This window comes from Heptranchias perlo, chromosome 35, assembly GCF_035084215.1.
Source record: "Heptranchias perlo isolate sHepPer1 chromosome 35, sHepPer1.hap1, whole genome shotgun sequence".
NCBI lineage: Eukaryota > Metazoa > Chordata > Chondrichthyes > Hexanchiformes > Hexanchidae > Heptranchias > Heptranchias perlo.
In genome coordinates this window covers 9138229-9157850 of record NC_090359.1, presented here as the reverse complement: position 1 = coordinate 9157850, position 19622 = coordinate 9138229, and the positions used below count along the sequence as shown (strand labels likewise).

General features: G+C 45.6%; 1 protein-coding gene and 2 non-coding genes across 3 annotated transcripts; 2 read left to right on the top strand and 1 right to left on the bottom strand.

Moving 5' to 3' along the window:
- The first annotated feature begins 1599 nt into the window (after positions 1–1599).
- Positions 1600–1681, top strand: trnal-uag (transfer RNA leucine (anticodon UAG)). Its single transcript has one exon. It is a non-coding gene; the product is annotated as a tRNA-Leu (tRNA).
- A 4056-nt stretch (positions 1682–5737) lies between these two features.
- On the top strand, positions 5738–5809 carry trnah-gug (transfer RNA histidin (anticodon GUG)). The gene has a single exon. It is a non-coding gene; the product is annotated as a tRNA-His (tRNA).
- Positions 5810–13699: 7890 nt separating this feature from the next.
- Positions 13700–17487, bottom strand: LOC137302341 (probable G-protein coupled receptor 139). Its single transcript, XM_067971975.1, has 2 exons — positions 17418–17487; positions 13700–14607 (listed from the first exon to the last, which is right to left on the bottom strand). The coding sequence occupies exons 1-2, from the start codon at positions 17485–17487 to the stop codon at positions 13700–13702; spliced, it is 978 nt and encodes a 325-aa protein (XP_067828076.1).
- Positions 17488–19622: the final 2135 nt, after the last annotated feature.

The following is a 19622-nucleotide window of genomic DNA, read 5'->3' as shown; positions in this document are numbered from 1 at the left end:
TCTGCCTCACTCTTCACCTCGATGTCAGAACCACAATAATGAGGAAGAAATAAAACGCAGAATCGCCTTGTGAACAGACCCGGGCTAATTCACCAGCCCTAAACAGAGAGAGACAGAAAACTACTCACTATTCCAGGATCATCCTGGAATGTAAAGATACACCCAGTATCTCTTCTCGACTCCAAACCGACTTCTTGCACCCCCTGCCTCCTCCACCCTCACCACAAAAATTGCCATGAGCTCATGGACTATTTTGTCACTAAGATTGAGACCATCCGTTCAGCTGCCGCTCCAGTTGAAAACTCTCCAGTTTCTGGAGTCATACTGAGCACAAAAGAAGATGGTAGTGGTTGTTGGAGGCCAATCATCTCAGCCCCAGGACATTGCTGCAGGAGTTCCTCAAGGCAGTGTCTTTGGCCCAACCATCTTCAGCTGCTTCATCAATGACATTCCCTCCATCATAAGGTCAGAAATGGGGATGCTCGCTGACGATTGCGCAGTGTTCAGTTCCATTCGCAACCCCACAGATAAGAAGCAGTCCGTGCCCACATGCAGCACGACCTGGACAACATCCAGGATTGGGCTGATAAGTGGCAAGTAACATTTAGGCTGTACAAGTGCCAGGCAATGACAATCTCCAACAAGAGAGAGTCCAACCACATCCCCTTGACATTCAATGGCATTACTATCGACGAGTCCCCCACTATCAACATCCTGGAGGTCACCATTGACCAGAAACATAACTGGACCAGCCACATAGATACTGTAGCTACAAGAGCAGATAGAGGCTGGGTATTCTGTGGTGAGTGACTCACCTCCTGACCCCCCCAAAGCCTTTCTACCATCTATAAAGTACTCTTTATAGATGGTATACTCTCCACTTGCCTGGATGAGTGCAGCTCCAACAACACTCAAGAAGCTCGACACCATCCAGGACAAAGCAGCCCACTTGATTGGCACCACATCTACCACCTTAAACATTAACTCCCTTCACCACAGGCGCACCATGGCTGCAGTGTGTACCATCCACAGGATGCACTGCAGCAACTTGCCAAGGCTTCTTCGACAGCACCTCCCAAACCCGTGACCTGTACCGCCGAAAAGGACAAGGGCAGCAGGCACATGGGAACAACACCACCTGCACGTTCCCCTCCAAGTCACTCACCATCCCGACTTGGAAATATATCACCGTTCCTTTATCGTCACTGGGTCGAAGTCCTGGAATTCCCTTCCTGACAGCACAGTCGGAGAATCGTCACCATACGGACTGCAGCGGTTCAAGAAGGCGGCTCACCACGACCTTCTCAAGGGCAATTAGTGGATGGACAAGAAATGGTGTCCTTGCCAGTGACGCCCACATCCCATGAACGATTAAAAAAATGCAATAATGGCACCGGTGGGATAAAAAAACATGCGTGCAGAGCACAATGTAGAACAGTCCATCACCTCAACCACTCGGCCACCTCGTCGCATGAACAGTGCAAAGAAAGCCCTTTTATTTTATTGTTTCAAGGCAAAAATCTTGGACTCATCGGTCAGAGTAAGAAAGCCACCTTTCAATCGCCCGTTCCCAGATCCTGAGCAGACGGCTTGTTACAAGGTAGCGTGGCCGAGCGGTCTAAGGCGCTGGATTTAGGCTCCAGTCCCTGCGGGGGCGTGGGTTCGAATTCCACCACTGCCACAATTTGAAGTGCTAATTATTTTGGCCTCACACGAAGAATCCTTCTTTTCGAAGCAGCGCCATTGCTGTTGTTCGGGCACAACTGCCACACCTGATGCACTTCGTCGTGATCGTTTTGTGGTAAATACTCTGCGTTGTTGTCGCAGTAACATCGGAGCAAATCCGAGTCTCCACAGAGTTTCATTTACCGATTTTCGCCTCTGTCACATATAATAAGAGAATGCAGCAAGAAATCAATCTTTAGCACAAGAAATAATATTATTTTGGTGAAACATTTTAATTCCGTCAAATCCCAGCACTCTCACATGCCTGTACTTTAAGTTCCACAGTTCAAACCCGCCTCTTCTCCCGGCTTTTTCTTCCTTCCACAGTCAATAGGCCGCCTTCACTTTCCTCCTTCCATTTTATGGACACTTTCCTGCTCCATTGCCAACTCTAACATTCACTTTCACGATCTCACGCCTTTCAGTTTGTTCTGCTCCGACCGCTGTTTCTATTGGGCACATGTCCCATTCGCACCAATGTTCATTTGTGCCTTGAAACCAGTCGATACATTTCGATCTGCGTGACCGCTCGACAGACAAACACGACGAAAGCAGGGCTGGTCTCTGGAAAGACAGCCGCCCGAATGTTCACGAAATTTACTTGGGGAATCTTGTGATCCAGGGGATGGTAACTGAAGAACTGGTTTTTGTTTTGACGCTTGTTGGCTCTTTTCTCTCAGCAGTTGAGTTGCGTGAGCGACGGGCAGCGTTACAGAGCTGCGAATGGCGGTTGAAAGGTTCACATTCGGCAAGTTGGGGCGGTGCAGTAATATCCGATGAGAGATACTCGCTTTCCCGGGGCGTCATTGTGCACTTTGATTGATACTTCACGTTATTCACATCTTACACTCGCAGCACCTCCGGGCGGCAATCAGGACTTTGCTGATTTGAGCAGAGTTCAGCGAGCAATGCAAAATTCATCCACCGTGGCTTCGGATTGGACTGAAACCCAGGACTTCTGGATGAATATAATGAAGGAACCAACACATCAAACGGTAAATGCAATAATGGCGCGGATGGGATAAAAACCATGCGTGGAGAGAGAGGTCGAGAGTGAGCATGTGGCGGTGCGTGGCGTTGAGCGTGGATCTCAGGAAGCGGCGGGAGCAGTGGTTGGAGGAACGCTGAATATCATGGAGATATCTGGAATCATGGGTGGATCCGAAACATGAAGGGTGGAATTTAAGTTGGAATCCACGTGGAATAAGTCGGAGCCGGACACAGTTGCTGAGGAAGGAGATGTGTCTGTGAAAGTGAGTTTTAGTAGAAACCTGATCAAACACTCTCTCTTCAGCAGCACCGACTCTCTCTACTTCAGAGCTGTCCTGGTCCGCAGTTCCATTTCATCCTTCGCCTCATCCGGCGATTGAACAAAAAACTTTTTTTCTTCCTTTCAGGTGTCAAGGACCGCAAGTTTCAACAACTCTTAGATTCCAACACCCCTCCCGATCCTTCTTCCCCTTCACTTTCCTCTGACCCCATCCCTCCCTCCAATCTCTTTGTCGTGTTTTCACCATTCCCTCTGACCTTCCCCTCTCTGACCCCGAACGTCAGTCCTCAGCAAAGGCTTCAGTTTCATCCCCTTACGCCCCCACCTCAATGGGTTTCGAGCTCGACACGATGCTGAGCTCTTCTTCCATCACCTTCACCTCCGCGTCCATTTCTTTGGCCAGGAGTCTTCCCCCCGCACAGCGGACCCTTTCTCCCATCTTCAGATTTCTCCTTCCACCTGGACCCCTCCCTCTATCCTCTTACCCTCTCTTGATCTTTTCATTGTGAACTGCCAGCGTGACATCGGCCGTCTCAATTTCTTTACTCCCTTCACTCACTCTAACCTCCCTCCCTCTGAACTCGCAGCACTCCGTTCTCTCGAGTCCGATCCTGACATTGTCATTAAACCTGCTGACAAGGGCGGCACTGTTGTTGCTGTGAGGTGAATGGACCTCGACGAGTGGAGGCTGAACTCCAACTCTCCGACATCCTCCTACCTTCCCCAGGAGCGTGATCCCACCACCCAACATCAATCCATAGTTTCGCAGACCATCACTGACCTTATCTCCTGTGTAGAACTTCTCCCCACGGCCTCCAACCTCATAGTCCCCCAAGCCCGCTTCTACCTCCTTCCCAAGATCCAAAAACTGGACTGTCCCAGGAGATCCATCGTCTCAGCCTGATCTTGCCCCGCGGAACAAACTTCTTCCTATTTCGACTCTACTTTCTCTCCCGTTGTCCAGTTTATTCCGATCTCTATCCGCAACTCATCCGATGCCTTCCGCCACTTGAACAACTTCCAGTTCCCCGGCCCTAACCCTCTCCTTTTCACCCAGGACGTCCAGTCCATCTACACCTCCATCCCCCACCAGGACGGCCTGCGGGCCCCCTGCCTCTTCCACGAAAGATGGCCTAACCAATCCCCATCCTCCACCACCCTCCTCTGCCTGGCTGAACTTGTGGGAGAGGTGGAACATTCTTTGTTCCAGTCCTACTCAGCTCCCCTCCCTCACCTCTTTTTCCGGTACATTGATGACTGTATCGATGTCGCTTCCTGCTCTCGCCCCAGTCAAGTTTGCTTCCAATTTTCACCCTTCCCCTCACACGGTCCATCTCCGAACCTTCCCTTCCATTCCTCTTTCTCCATTTTCAGGGATAGGCTGTCAACCAAAATCTATTATAAGCCCCCCGACCCCCACAGCTACTTTGATTACATTTCCTCCCACCCCGCTTCCTGTAAGGACTCTATTCCCTTCTCCCAGTTTCTCCGTCTCCATTGTGTCTGTTCTGACGATGCCACCTTGCGCACCAGTACTTCCGATATGTCTTCCTTTTTTCTCAACAGAGGACTCCCCTCCACTGTAGTTGACTGGGCCCTCGACTGTGTCCGTCCTATTTCCTTCACTTCTGCCCTTACCCATTCCACTCCCTCCCAGAACCACGGTAGGTCCCCCTTGTCCTTGGCTTCCACCCCACCAGCCTCCACATTAAAAGTATCACCCTCCGCCATTTCCACCACGTCCAAGCGCGATGCCACCACCAAAAACACCTTCCCCTCCCCTCCCCTTTCAGCCTTCCGAAGGGACCGCTCCCTCCACAACACCCTGGTCCACTCTTCCATCACCCCCAACACTCGCTCTCCTCCCCACGGTACCTTCCCATTCGAGTGCAGGAGATGCAACACCTGCCCTTTCACCTCCTCCCTTCCCACCTTCCAGGGCCCCAAACATTCCTTCCAGGTGAAACAGTGATTTATTTGTAATAGCTTTGCTGAACACCTCCGCTCAGTCCACAAGCGTGACCCTGACCTACGGTCGCTTGCCGTTTTAATTCCCCGTCCCAATCCCACTCTGACCTCTCTGTCCCCTACCTCTTACACCGTTCCAATGAAGCTCAACATAAGCTCGAGAAACAGCACCTCATCTTTCGATCAGGCTCTTTACAACCTTCTGAACTCAACATTGATTTCAATAACTTCAGATCATAAACACTGATCACATTTTTTCGGAGATCAAGTGCTGATTGTGGTTCTAATGTTGCCATTAACAGCTCCTCTGGACCCATCTTTTGTTTCTTTACTAGTCCCATTACCACCCTCCTTGCCTTGCACCATCATTCCTTTTGTCATTTAATCACTCCTGCCCTCCACCCTATCAGAGACCTTCCCTTTTGTTCTTTCCTCCCCTCCCCTTCCTCACCCATCCCTTTTCCTGACGCTGGACTTGCTTAAAAACTGTTTAATCTTCAACTTTTTCCAGTTCTGACGAAGGGTCATCGACCTGAAACGTTAACTCTGTTTCTCTCTCCACAGACACTGCCTGACTTGCTGATTATTTCCAGCATTTTCTGTTTTTATTTCAGATTTCCAGCATCCGCAGTATTTTGCTTCTAATATCTCCTTCTGTTGCTCGGGGTCAAATTTTGTTCAAAAACGATCCTCTGAAGCGCCTTGGGACGTTTCGCTACGTTAAAGGCGCTATTTAAATTGTTCGGGCAACCATGTCATCACCTGACGTATGGCGCCGTGATCGTATAGTGGTTAGTACTCTGCGTTGTGGCCGCAGCAACCTCGGTTCGAATCCGAGTCACGGCATAGTGTGCGCTGCTTCTTTTGTTCTCGACCGCGCGAGCAAATATAATGCAACAATGTCCCAATCTTTAATACATAACAAACATATTTTTTGTTGGTGTCGAAAACCTATTTATTCCATCAAATCCCAGCACTCTCACATGCCTGTACTTGATGTTCCACAGTTCAAACCCGCCTCTTCTCCCAGCTTTTTCTTCCTTCCACAGTCAATAGGCCGCCTTTCCTTTCCTCCTTCCATTTCATGGACACTTTCCTGCTCCATTGCCGACTCTAACATTCACTTTCACGATCTCACGCCTTTCAGTTTGTTCTGCTCCGACCGCTGTTTCTATTGGGCACATGTCCCATTCACACCAATGTTCATTTGTGCCTTGAAACCAGTCGATACATTTCGATCTGCGTGACCGCTCGACAGACAAACACGACGAAAGCAGGGCTGGTCTCTGGAAAGACAGCCGCCCGATTGTTCACGAAATTTACTTGGGGAATCTTGTGATCCAGGGGATGGTAACTGAAGAACTGGTTATTGTTTTGATGCTTGTTGGCTCTTTTCTCTCAGCAGTTGAGTTGCGTGAGTGACGGGCAGCGCTACAGAGCTGTGAATGGCGGTTGAAAGGTTCACATTTGGCAAGTTGGGGCGGTGCAGTAAGATCGGAAGTGTTCCGCCTTGATCTTAATAGTTCTGTTGAAACATGCGATTGAATCGAGTAGATGTAAAGAGCGCCTGTGGGGAAAAAGGAGCGATTACAGGTCATGAGCGGAAGGTCTTTCAAAATTCTCGTGACGCAGGGCGCTGTGTGCGGAAACGGCAGATTTTAAAGCGCGTGTGTCGGAAAGTAAAGTGCGATCTTGTGTGTGAGAAGAGCACAAGAAAGTTGTGCTTGAAGCCACGCCCTTGAGGCGAGTTGCATGTTACCAGGAAAACTGCGACAGTGAAAGCTGAAAAATAAACCCAGAAACTGCTGGCAACACTCAGCAGGTCAGGAAACATCATTACCAGGGCGTCATTGTTCACTTTTATTGATACTAAAGACCTGTACAAGATGGACGGGTTGCACCTCAACGGTGCTGGGACCAATGTCCCCTCAGGGATGTTACCCTTGTCTTATCAGCGAGCAATGCCGACCGTTACTGGGCCTCAGCTATTTACAATCTATATGAGTGTAATGTATTGAAGATCTCTGACGATGCAAAGCATCTGTGAGGAGGACACAAAGAGTCTGCAAAGTTTATAGACAGGTTAAGTGAATGGGCAAGAAAGTGGAAGATGGAGTATAATGTGGGGAAATTTGAGGTTATTCACTTTAGTAGAAAGAATAGAAAAACAGAATATTTTTAAAATGATGAGCAACTATTAAATGTTCGTGTTCAGAGAGACTTGAGTGTCCTGGTATAAGAAACACAAGAAGTTAACATGTCGGTACAGCAAGCAATTAGGAAGGCAAATGAAATGTTGGTCTTTATTTCAAGTGTTTGGAATACATGAGTAAGGATTTTGTTGCAATTGTACAGGGCTTTGGTGAGACCACAACTGGAATTGCAGTTTTGGTCTCCTTATTTAAGAAAGGGTTCTCAGGACGTTTCACGTTGACCACGGTCTGACGGCCTTGTGTTCGAAGGGGTTACTCCTCAGGAACTTCTACACCTGGGACAGATAGTGGGGGGGAGCGGTCCAGCTTGATGGGACATCCTGCACCTGCTCGGCCAGCACAGCCAGACCCAGCCTTCTCAGTGTGTTGGCCAGGTAGAAACTCAGCACGTAATGACACTTGGTATCTGCGTACTGGGGCTCTACACACATCCTGAGGCAGCCACACACAAAGGTGGCTGTCAGGATCAGAGCAGCATTGTAGACGCTCTTTCCCCATTTGTCTGGAAGCTTGTACATGGTGACCCTGCGGACACATTCTACCTTGGACCTCCAGGGAAAGTGGAGGATATCTCGGGTGACTGTGACGGCGGAGTTTTGGGGAACGGGCCAGAGCTGGGTCATGTAGAGCAACACGGTGAGTACCTCACACCTTATCACCAGGTTCCTGCCGGTTATGGAGAGGGATCACCCCACCCACATATCAAGCTTCTGTTTGGCCTTAGTGATCCGCTCCTCCCAGTTCTTTCTACCGGCCAGGGGCCCCTTGAACCAGATCCCCAAAACCTTCAGGTAGTCGGATCTGACAGTGAAGGGGACAAAGGACCGGGTCTCCCAACTGCCAAAGAACATGGCCTCACTCTTACTTTGGCTCACCCTGGCCCCCGAGGCCAGCTCGAAATGGATGCAGATGCCCATCAGTGTGTGGACCGACTGCTGGTCGGAGCAGTTGAAGTGAATTTAATAACGAGCGGTCAATCTGCGAGGCCAGTCATATGCCAGCTCGCCAAGCAGAAAATGTACCAGAGAGTCTGAAATTATTCGTTCTGGGAACTGAAGTATATAGAAATTCAAGAGAATAACTTTTCTGAATTCAAACATTTCCTGTGACCAGAACCCCGACCACCTCCTGTGGAACAAACGGATTTGTGTTAACATTGCAGAATATCCATTGGAAATCCACATTTTGAATTGACACATTCAGCATTGTACAAATTACGGATTGGTGTCGGTCATTCAAACATTACCACAGACACTCGCTTTATTTCATCTTATTCATCTCTCCCCCACCGTGAGATAAATATCTAACCCTCTGACACCAAAATCAATGAGCGACATATGTTTTCATCACGTTCATCGCTAAGAATTAAGAGATCATCATTAGTACAGCTGATTCAGACACTCTAAGAGGTCTCTTTTGGGCCTCTGTGAATGATCAATCGATGGATTGAAAAGGGCAGGTCAGTTAAAATCTGATTTTTTTTCCCGTATTAACAAACAGCCAAGTGATCAGGAGATTCTAATTGCCAGTTTAGTGCAGACACCATGTGATGAGTTCAGCACTCACTCTTAAGCAAACTGAGAGCTGGTCTGCTTCTGGCTCTGTGATATTGTAAGGAGTGACTGGTTGTGTTTCAGAGGTCTGTGCTGTGCTGATGACTGGAGCAGAAAAAACATCCTTGTGCTGAAATCTACGCCTGATTCTTTGGTGCCTCGTGCGTTTGGGCCTTTTGACCATCTGCTTTGCTTAGACAGCCTGTCATTGTTCTTCTTAGAGAAACAAATATATGGAAGATAAACAATCCTAGAATCTCACAGCATGGAAGGAGGCCATTCGACCCATCGTGCCAATGCCAGCTCTTTGAAGGAGGTACCCAATTACTCCCATTCCCGTGCTCTTTACCCATAAACTCTGCAATTTTTTTCCTTTTCAAGTATTTATCGAATTATCCTTTTAAAGTTACGATTGAATCTAGCTCCACCATCCTTTACGAACATACGAGTAGGCCATTCGGACCCTCGAGCCTGCTCTGCCATTTGATAAGCTCATGGCGATCTGATTGTGATCTCAACCTTACTTTCCCGTCTACCTACCAGATCCTTTGACTCCCTTGTTAAGCAGGAATCTATCTTACTCAGCCTTAAAAATATTCAATGATCCTGCCCCCACCGCTCTTTGGGGAAGGGAGTTCCACAGATTTACGATCCTGTGAGAGAAAAAAATGTGTCCTCATCTCCGTCTTAAATGGAGACCCCTTATTCTTAAACTGAGGGCCCTCGATCTAGACTCTCCCACAAGGGGAGACATCACCTCAGCATCTACCCCTTCTAGTCCCCTGAGATCACCTCTCATTCTTCTCAGCGCCAACTCCAACAGGCCCAACTTGTCCAACCTTTCCTCATAAAATAACTCCGTCATCCCAGGAATTAATCGAGTGAACTTTCTTTGAACCGCCTCCAAAGCAATTATTGTCCTTTCTTAAATAAGGAGACCAAAATTGCATACAGCATTCCAGATGTGATCTCACCAATGCTCTGTACAACTGTCGCAAAACATCTCTATTTTTATATTCCATTCCCCTTGCAATAAATGACAACATTCCATTTACCTTCCCAATCACTTGCTATACCTGCAATCCAACTTTTTGTGATTCATGTACTAGGACACCCAGATCCCTCTGTACCTCAGAGTTCTGCAATCTCTCTCCATTTAAATAATGTACTGCTTTTGAATTCCTCCTGCCAAGTGGGCAAGTTCACATTCTCCCACATTGGACTCCATCTGTCAAATTTTTGACCACTTACTTAACCTATCTGTATCCTTTTGCAGACCCCTTATGTCCTCTTCACAACTTACTTTCCTATCTGCCTTTGTGTCATCAGAAAATTTAGCAATCATACATTCGGTCCCTTCATCCAAGTCATTGATATAGATTGTAAATAGTTGAGTTCCAAGCACTTATCCCTGTGGCACTCCACTCGTTACACCTTGCCAACCTGAAAATGACCCATTTATGCCTACTCTCTGTTTCCTGTTAGCTAACCAATCCTTTATCCATACTAATATATTACCCCTACACCATGAGCTCTTATTTTGTGTGGTAGCCTTTGATGTGGCACCTTGTCAAAAGCCTTCTGGAAATCAAAGTACACCACATCCACAGGATCCCCTTTATCCACGTTGCTTGTTACTTCCTCAAAGAACTCTAATTAATTAGTCAAACACGATTTCCCTTTCACAAAGCCGTATTAACTCTGCCTGATTGCATTGAGATTGTCTAAGTGCCCTGCTACAACCTCCTTAATAACAAATTCTAACATTTTCCCTAAGATAGATGTTAAGCTAACTGGCCTGTAGTTTCCTGCTTTCTGTCGCCATTCTTTCTTGAACAGAGGAGTTACATTTGCTAATTTCCAATATGATGGGGACTGGAGAAAGGCAGATGTTACCCCTATTGTTAAAAAGGCAGCAAAATTCACCAAGGAAAATACTGACCAGTGAGTTTAACGTCCATTGTGGGTAAAGTTATGGAAATGCTTATTAAAGGTAAGTTCAAGGAGCTTGTGAATAGAAATATAACCTTAAAAGATAGACAATTTGCGTTCATGAAAGGGGAAGTCTTGCCAATCTAGCTCACTAGTTTTCTTTGAATGTGTGGCAAAGGAGTGTGATATTGGTAAGGTAGTGGATGTGGTGTACATGGATTTCAGGAAGGCCTTTGATACAGTTCCTCTCGAAAGTCTGGTACTGAAAACAAAGAATGCGGAAATGAGTGGAAATGTTTTTCAGTGGGTGTGTAATTTGTTCACCGATAGAATCCAGAGGGCAGTGGTGAGGGATTGTCATCAGCGTGCGAGAATGTTACCAGTGGGGTTCCACAGTGATCTGTTTTGGACCTCTTTTGTTTAATATCTTCATAAGTGATCTGGAACTAAGCGTAAATTTACAGATGATGCAAAGCTGATGAAGATGGTAGACTGCAAAACTGAACAGGATAAGCTACAGGAGGATTTAAATACTTGGGCATCGGACAGACAGGTAGCAGATGAAATTTAATGTAGAGGAATGCAAAGTGCTTCACACGGGGACAAAAAAAACCAGGAATGAACTATTGCAACAACAATAAAAACAACGTCCATTTATAGATCACCTTTAACACAATAAAATGCTTCATGTGATGGTTATCAGACAAAATTTGACACCAAGCTACATAATGAGATATTAGGACAGGTGACCAAAAACTTGGTCAAAGAGGTAGGTTTTACGAAGCGTGTTAGATGGGAGGAGAGAGAAGTGGAGAGGTTTAGGGAGGAAGTTCCAGAGCTTAGGGCTGAGACAACTGAAGCCACGGCCACCAATTGTGGTGCAATGGAAATCGGGCTGCACACGAGACCAGAGTTGGATGAACGCAGAGTTCTTGGTGGGCTGTAGGGCTAAAGATAGGAAGGGGCGAGGCCATGGAGGGATTTGAACATAAAGGTGAGAATTTTTAATTTGAGGTGTTGCCGGACCAGGAGCCGATGTAGGACAGTGAGCACAGGGGTGATGAGTGAATGGGAGTTGGTGCGAGTTAGGATATGGGCAACAAAGTTTTGGATGAGCTCAAAATTACGGAGGGTGGAAGCTGGAAGGACAGCAGTGATAGCATTGGAATAGTGGAGCCCAGATATAACTAAGGCATGGATGAGGATTTAATAGCAGATGAGCTGAGGCAGGGGCGGAGACGGACAATTTTACAGGAGGTGGAAACAGGCGGTCTTGGTGATGGAGAAGATATGTGGTCAGAAGTTCAGCTTAGGGTCAAATAGGACGCCTGGGTTGCTAACAGTCTCGTTCATCCTCAGAGAGTGGCCACGGAGAGAGATGGATTTGGTGGGGAGGAAACGGAGTTTGTGACAGGGACTGAAGATAATGGATTCGGTCTTCCCAATAATTAATTGGAGGAAATTTCTCCTCATCCACTGCTCGATGATGGACAAGCAATATGACAACTCAGAGGCAGTGGAGGGGTGGAGAGAGGTGATGGTGAGGTAGAGCTGTGTGTCATCAGTGTACATGTAGAATCTGATGTGTTTTAGGATGATGTCGGCGAAGGGCAGCATGTAAATGAAGAATAGGAGGGGGCCAAGCGTAGATCACTGGGGGAATCCATTACTTAACTGGAAAGAAAATAATGTCCATGGCAATGAAAAAGATCGGGGGGAGTAGATTGATAATAAATTGAAGCTGTCGCATCAATGCTCGGCGGCAGTGAGTAAAGCAAATCAGATGCTGAGATGCATTTAAAGGTCAATATTGAGCCGAAATAGTTTGGGAATCCTGCTACTGTAAAATTATAGGTGCAATCGCACTTACAATGCTGTGTACAGTTCTGGTCACCACAGTACAAAAAGCATAATGCAGCTATTGAAAGGATAGAGAAGAGAGCAATCAGAATGATTGAGCGGGTGGAGGGATTGAATTATGTTGAGTGATTATGTAAATTGGGCATGTTCTCACTGGAAACGGGAATGTTTAGAGGTGATACTATTGCTGTTTTTAGGTTTCTAAATCGACTGGATAATGTAGACTGTGACAAAATATTTCACCATGTCCAGAAGAGTAGAACCAGAGGAGACGGCCTGCACTTGAAGCCAGGTAAATTCAAAACTAAGCTCCATAAAGAATATTTCAGTGAGCAAGTGGTCACCCTATAGAACAGGTTCCCCAGGGAGGTGGTGAAAGCAGTTCATATTGAATCATTCAAATGCAAATTAGATAGAATCTTACAGAAAATAACATTTCTCATTTCAGTATATGAGTAATTTGAGACATGACATGTGGTAAGTGTCACATGTTTGGGAGGAACAGGTGCCTTTGGGCCTATGGTTCCCAATGCTCTCGATGACTGGGGGATTCCTGGCCTTGTGTCTGGGTCTGTTGTGGATTCATTGATAGAGATTGATCGCTATGATTAGTCAACAACCCCATTGTCGTTGTATCATGTGACTAACCGGATAGTGGAATGCGAGCTGGATGGACCTTGGTCTTTTTCCATCCAGCAATTCTTATGTTTATGGACACACGAGTGTGGCTGTGGGGCGGTGCCTAGTGAGTGGAGAACAATGGGTGGGCACAGTGTGTGCTGCCATTTCAGAGAGTATACTATCCTCAAAATCCAAACCATTCCCAGGGGGGATATTGAGGTCCCTTCATTAAACAGTTAAACTTGATATCCAACAACAGAACAGAGCTCGGACTCTGTCTCCCACATGAATGTGGAGATACTCGAGGGCCCTCGGGGCTGGTGGGAATGCACCAGGCCTGAGTCAGCACCGACAAGAGAACTGGAAACTAACAGAACAGGAAACAACACTGAATTGTGCAATGATGTAGTTTTCCTTATACTTTCGTAAATTTACAGTGGGAAAGGATCTCAGAGTGAGTGACTGTGTATCTGAGAGGGCAGGCAGTGTGTGAGAGGAACGAGAGGTGTACAGGATGGAATATAAGGAGCAATTGAGGCTGGATTTTACTATTTTCATTATTTAAATAATTTAACAATTAGAGTCAGTGGATATTTCACCATATTCTTTAACTCGTCTCTGAATTTACTCTGGGTCCCTGCATAAATAAACGGGTTTAGGCAGGAACTCAAAAGCTGAAGCATAAATCCGCTTTCCTCCAGAATAAAATTTGAATCATCGAAATTGGAACCTGAGAAATAACTAACGTTCGCAATTCGCACATAGAGGAAAGTTATAAGAAACAACAACCATAACAGGATGAGACTGCCCGAGATACAGAAGAGCAAAACGATGGATTTCCTCCGGTTCTCCATCTCTGGGTCACTCTGATTCTCAACGTTGCTGCGGACCTGGAGTCTTCTGCGGATTCTAATGGCCGCTAAAATGTGTCTGACGGTCTGAGCATTGAGCAATAAAATCACAATGAATGGGAGACAAGGGGTTAAAATGCGGTGAATCCAGTCAAATGCAGCCCATGCGGGTGAGGTGTAAAATATTAACTTGATGTTGCAGAACCAGGGTATGTTGTTAATTGTATACAAAGGTTCATATATAAAATACCAGAATGTATTTTTTAAACAGCTCAGGACACAGACCGTTCCGATAACCACAGCCGCCGTTTTCTCGGTGCAATATTTTGTTTTCAGCTTCTGGCAGCAAATGGCTACAAATCGATCAAAGGTGAACACGACCGTTACCCAGACAGAACTGTCTCTGATTGCATAAATTAACACAAAACTGAGAGAACAGACCGGAGTGATGGACAGGAAACTGAATGGGAAATAAATACCAACAATGCGGTTTAATATCACAGCCGTGATAATGACCAGGAGATCCGTCACCGCCATGGACACCAGGTAGGAAGTGATACATCTGGAGAGACCGCACCTTCCTCGGGACAGGATCACAATCACCGCCAAGTTAGCTGTAAGAGAGAAGGAGAGAGACAGAGCATGTGTACGTGTGTGAGAGAGAACAGGAGCGTTGATGATCCGACTCCCAGCAAAATAATCCAATTGACAGGATTCTGTGTGAAACTTATAGCTTTGACACTTGATCCTGAGTTGAAAACCGATCCTTACCCTCTGGACACCTGTATCTGTGCTAAAATAATCATCCGCATTGAAATCAGACAGGCCAAAGACTTCAGAATGTAAATGAATATAATAAAACATAATGGGAACAAGAAACCCATTAAAACCAATGCGGGAACGTCAAATAGACAAGAAAAGAAACAAATCTTAAAGAATCAGTAAAATGGTTCATAATAAATGCGAAGATTAGGTGACAGGAAAATAAACGTATTACAGAAGATTTTTTAAGAGAATCAATAATAAAAGAATTGACAATGAAACTGGAAACAACCAATAAAGTACAAAAAACTTGCATTTAAAACCGACCATGTCCTGTCGGGGCCCAAATCGCTCTCATCCGATGAATTCATAGAATCATAGAAAGTTACTGCACAGAAGGAGGCCATTCGGCCCATCATGTCCGTGACGACTGAAAAAGAGCTATCCAGCTTTATCCCCCTTTCCAGCACTCGGTCTGTAGCCCTGTAGGTTACAGCACTTCAAGTACACATCCAAGGACTTTTTAAATGAGTTGAGGGTTTCTGCCTCTCCCACCCTTTCAGGCACTGAGTTCCAGACTCCCACCACCCTCTGGGTGAAAATAATTTCTCCTCAGCTCCAGTCTAGCACCTTCTACCAATTACCTACAATCCAAGCTGTCGAATTATTCACTGTTGGAAGCACAAACACAGCGCGGTCTAAGTTTGGAGCAAATCCAGATTCATTCATAAAACGGACACTTGTTACATTGTTTATATTTTTGTCAATAATTGGCTGCCCAATAATGTCCCTTCAATCAAGTCAGTTATTACATTCAGTCGGGAATTATTTAATCACTGAATAATCTCAATCGATAAAGAACTTGTTGAAATTACTCCGTGCTGTAATTAATTATCAAAACGAAGACAAGTAAATGAATCATTTAATAAACCCAGTCAGTAATGAATAAATCCAGAGATTAAATTCAACCAGTAGCTTCACGATTATACAGTTACGTCTGTAATTGGTTGAATTATTAATACATCCAATCAGTATTACATATTTTTGATTTAATTTGCTTTAATTAATGTAACCGTAACTATCAGTGAACCATCCTGTATTGGTGCCTGGAATGCTGGCATCAAACGCAAAGAATTTTCACCCTGATGTTGCTGTTTAGCGGATCGCCAGCGGTTCAACTTCTTATTCATCTGTAGAGGCTCCGATATATCTTCAGGGGCAACTTCACAATTAGAGTGGAAATGCCCTGAGTAAAAATGAATGGTCACGGTACCCGAGGGTTGAGAGCGTCTGTAGAACGGAACCCCACCACCAGTCAGTCTGCAGCAAGGAACAAAATAATTTCCTACATATCTTATAATAACGTGATAATACCACTCACAACACAACGGCAGCAATACAATATATTCTCTGATATAACAGAGTACACCTTTCACAGTGCAGCACCAATAAACACAACATAACTACATATACACCGGAATAACAGTGGGATAATTCACCCACAGTAATAATGTTCATAACACAATAGAACTACATCTACACGGTGAGAACAGTGTGACAATTCACTTACAATAACACAATAGACCTACATGTACACCGTGATAACAGATGAAAACATTGTCTTCCTTTCAGCCACAAACTCCATTCCCTCGCCATCGACTCCATCCCTGTTCTTGGCCATTTTCTGAGGCCGAACCAGACTGTTCACAATCTTGGCGTCCTATTTGACTCTGAGTGCAGTTTCGGACCCATATCCTCTCCACCACCAAGGTCACCTCCTTCCACCTCCGTAACTACTGGTCTCTGCCCCTGCCTCAGCTCATCTGCTGCTGAAACCTTCATCCATGCTGTTGTGACCTCTAAACTCAACTCTTCCAATGCTCTCCTGGCTGGCCTCCTGCCTTGTACCCTCCGTAAACTTGAGCGCATCCAAAATTTTGCAGCTGGTATCATAACTCGCAACAAGTCCTGTTCACCCATCACCCCTGGGCTCACTGATCTACATTGGCTCCCTTTCCGACAACACCTCAATTTTAAAATTCTTATCCTTGTACTCAAATACTCAGCCTCGCTCCTCCCTATCTCTGTAGCCTCCTCCAGCCCTACAATCCTCCGAGATCTCTGCACTCCTACAGTAACAGGGCCAATAACACATCAGGTAGTGGTACTGGTAAAGCCGAGAAGCGCACAGTTAAAGGGGAGAAACGAAACAGTTAAAGCAGAGAAATGATACCGTTTAAGGAGAGAAATTATACCATTGAAGGGGAGAAATGATACCATTAAAGGGATAAATTACACCGGTAAAGAGCAGAAATGATATCATTAAAGGTGACACATAAAAGGCAGATATTTATACTGTTGAAGGGGAGAAATTACACAGTCACAGGGGAGAAGTGATAGTAAAAGCGGCGAATTTATACATTTAAAGGGGAGAGATTGCACTATTATAGGGGAGAAATATTGGTAAAGGGGAGAAATTATACAGTTAAAGGAGAGAAATTATACTGTTAAAGAGAAGAAATTATACCGGTAAAGGGGAGAAATTATATAATTAAAGGGGAGAAACGATACAATTAAAAGGGAGAAACGATACCAGTAAACTAGAGCAGTGATACAGTTAAACAACGATTTCCATAACTAATAACTAACTACAATACTTTACCTGGAACACTGATAGCTGCAAGGATGGGATAATAAATGGCAAATAATAGTCCTTTTGGTGAACCGTGCATTTCTATAAGAAGCTCTGCTCTACATTCAAGGGTTGACACATTTATACCTGATGTCAGCCTCCAGGGAGACAATTCGGTGCTTTGGTCTTTTATATTAATTACAGTAATTGATACAAACAGATTAGTGCAGCCGTTGCCAGGCTCGTGTTTTTGTTTTGATGAAATTGGATCTGACACAGCTCTAAAGTGAAATACCGAGAAACCACAGTATGATCCCGATTACATTTCTTCAGAAAAGATAATTAAAAGCTTGACAGGCAGTTACCATTGGTGAGGGTGAGCCTTGTACACGAGGAAGACCCCGGGTTTAAACACCTCTTAATGCTGAATTAACAGATCTCAGCACAAGGTATAACTGATCAGAGACACTCTCATTCTGCAACCAGAAAACGCAGCCAATTTCTCGATCCTGGCCGTACACCCACTTTAACCCACATCTCTGCGTATTATGTGGACAGGTCCAGTTCAGCACGGTTACATTCAGTGTGCAACGTGCCCAATTCAGCCCGAGCCATGTGCATTAACTCTACCTCCGCTACCTGTGTGTGGTCAGGATACTTGTCCGACATCCAATCTTGGATGAGCCCCAATTTCCTCCAGTTTAACATTGCGAAGACTGAAGCCATCGTGTTCAGCCCCGCCACCAACGCGTATCCTCACCACCATTTCTATTCCCCTCCCGGCTACTTTCACAGGCTGTATGGAGCTTTGGTCAGACCCCATCTGGAGTACTGCATTCAGTTTTGGGCACCACATCCTCGGAAGGATGTGTTGGCCTTGGAGGTGGTGCAATGCAGATTCACCATAATGATACCCGGGCTGAGAGGGTTAAGTTATGAGGGCAGGTTGCATAAACGTGGCTTGTATTGCGTTGATATAGAAGTTTGGGGGGTGATCTAATTGAGGTGTTTAAAATGTTAAAATGATTTGATAGATTAGATTGAGAATCAATTTCCTCTGATGGCGGAATGAAGAACGAGGAGACACAATTTTAAAAATTCGTGCTCAGCCATTCGAACAGATTCGGATGTGACGCCAAATGGTAATCAATGTCTTTTTTAATAGTCAAATCAAACATGTGAAAGTATCCAATATTATAAGACAGTAATAATAGAGTGAAGTCACTTATCATACAGATATTAAAACAATATCACATCGTTTGGTCTCTGGGCAGAGTTTGTAATTAAGTTGGCGGTGTAATCCTCTCAAGTCTTCTGACAGTTTCGAAGTCTTTTTACAGCTTGGTCGATCTCTGGACAGAGGTTGTAGTCTTCTGACAGCTGGGTGAACTTCGCTAATTGCTCTGCACCGTCCTCTACCCTGAGCTCAAAAGATGTTGGGTTTTTAAAGCTCCGTGGCAGGAGCCTCACAACATATACGGCGTTCTTATTCATAAAACTCTTCTAGATTTATGAGGTTATTTGACCACAAAATATAATGTTGCCAGCTTGACCCATCCGTTCACAAAATCCTCCGAAGGAAACTTTTTTTTAAACAGAATTTAAGTGGTCAGCTTAACTCATCTTGTCACAAAATCCTCTGCAAAATGGTTTCTCACAGAGGCCAAGTGACCACTGATTGCTCCTCATACATCGAGCTGCCTGCCCGCATCGTGTTCTTATCACCATCCCTGCTGCTTTTCCTGAGTCATTGTCCATAGCTGCCTTGCCTTACAATGGAAATGGTCAAGGTCAGTTTTTTTTTATTCGGTTAGCGGATGTGGGCGTCGCTGGCGAGGCCGGCATTTATTGCCCATCCCTAATTGCCCTTGAGAAGGTGGTGGTGAGCCGCCTTCTTGAACCGCTGCAGTCCGTGTGGTGAAGGTTCTCCCACAGTGCTGTTAGGAAGGGAGTTCCAGGATTTTGACCCAGCGACAATGAAGGAACGTCGATATATTTCCAAGTCGGGATGGTGTGTGACTTGGAAGGGAACGTGCAGGTGGTGTTGTTCCCATGTGCCTGCTGCCCTTGTCCTTCTAGGTGGTAGAGGTCGCGGGTTTGGGAGGTGCTGTCAAAGAAGCCTTGGCGAGTTGCTGCAGTGCATCCTGTGGATGGTACACACTGCAGCCACTGTGCACCGCTGGTGAAGGGAGTGAATGTTCAGGGTGGTGGATGGGGTGCCAATCAAGCGGGCTG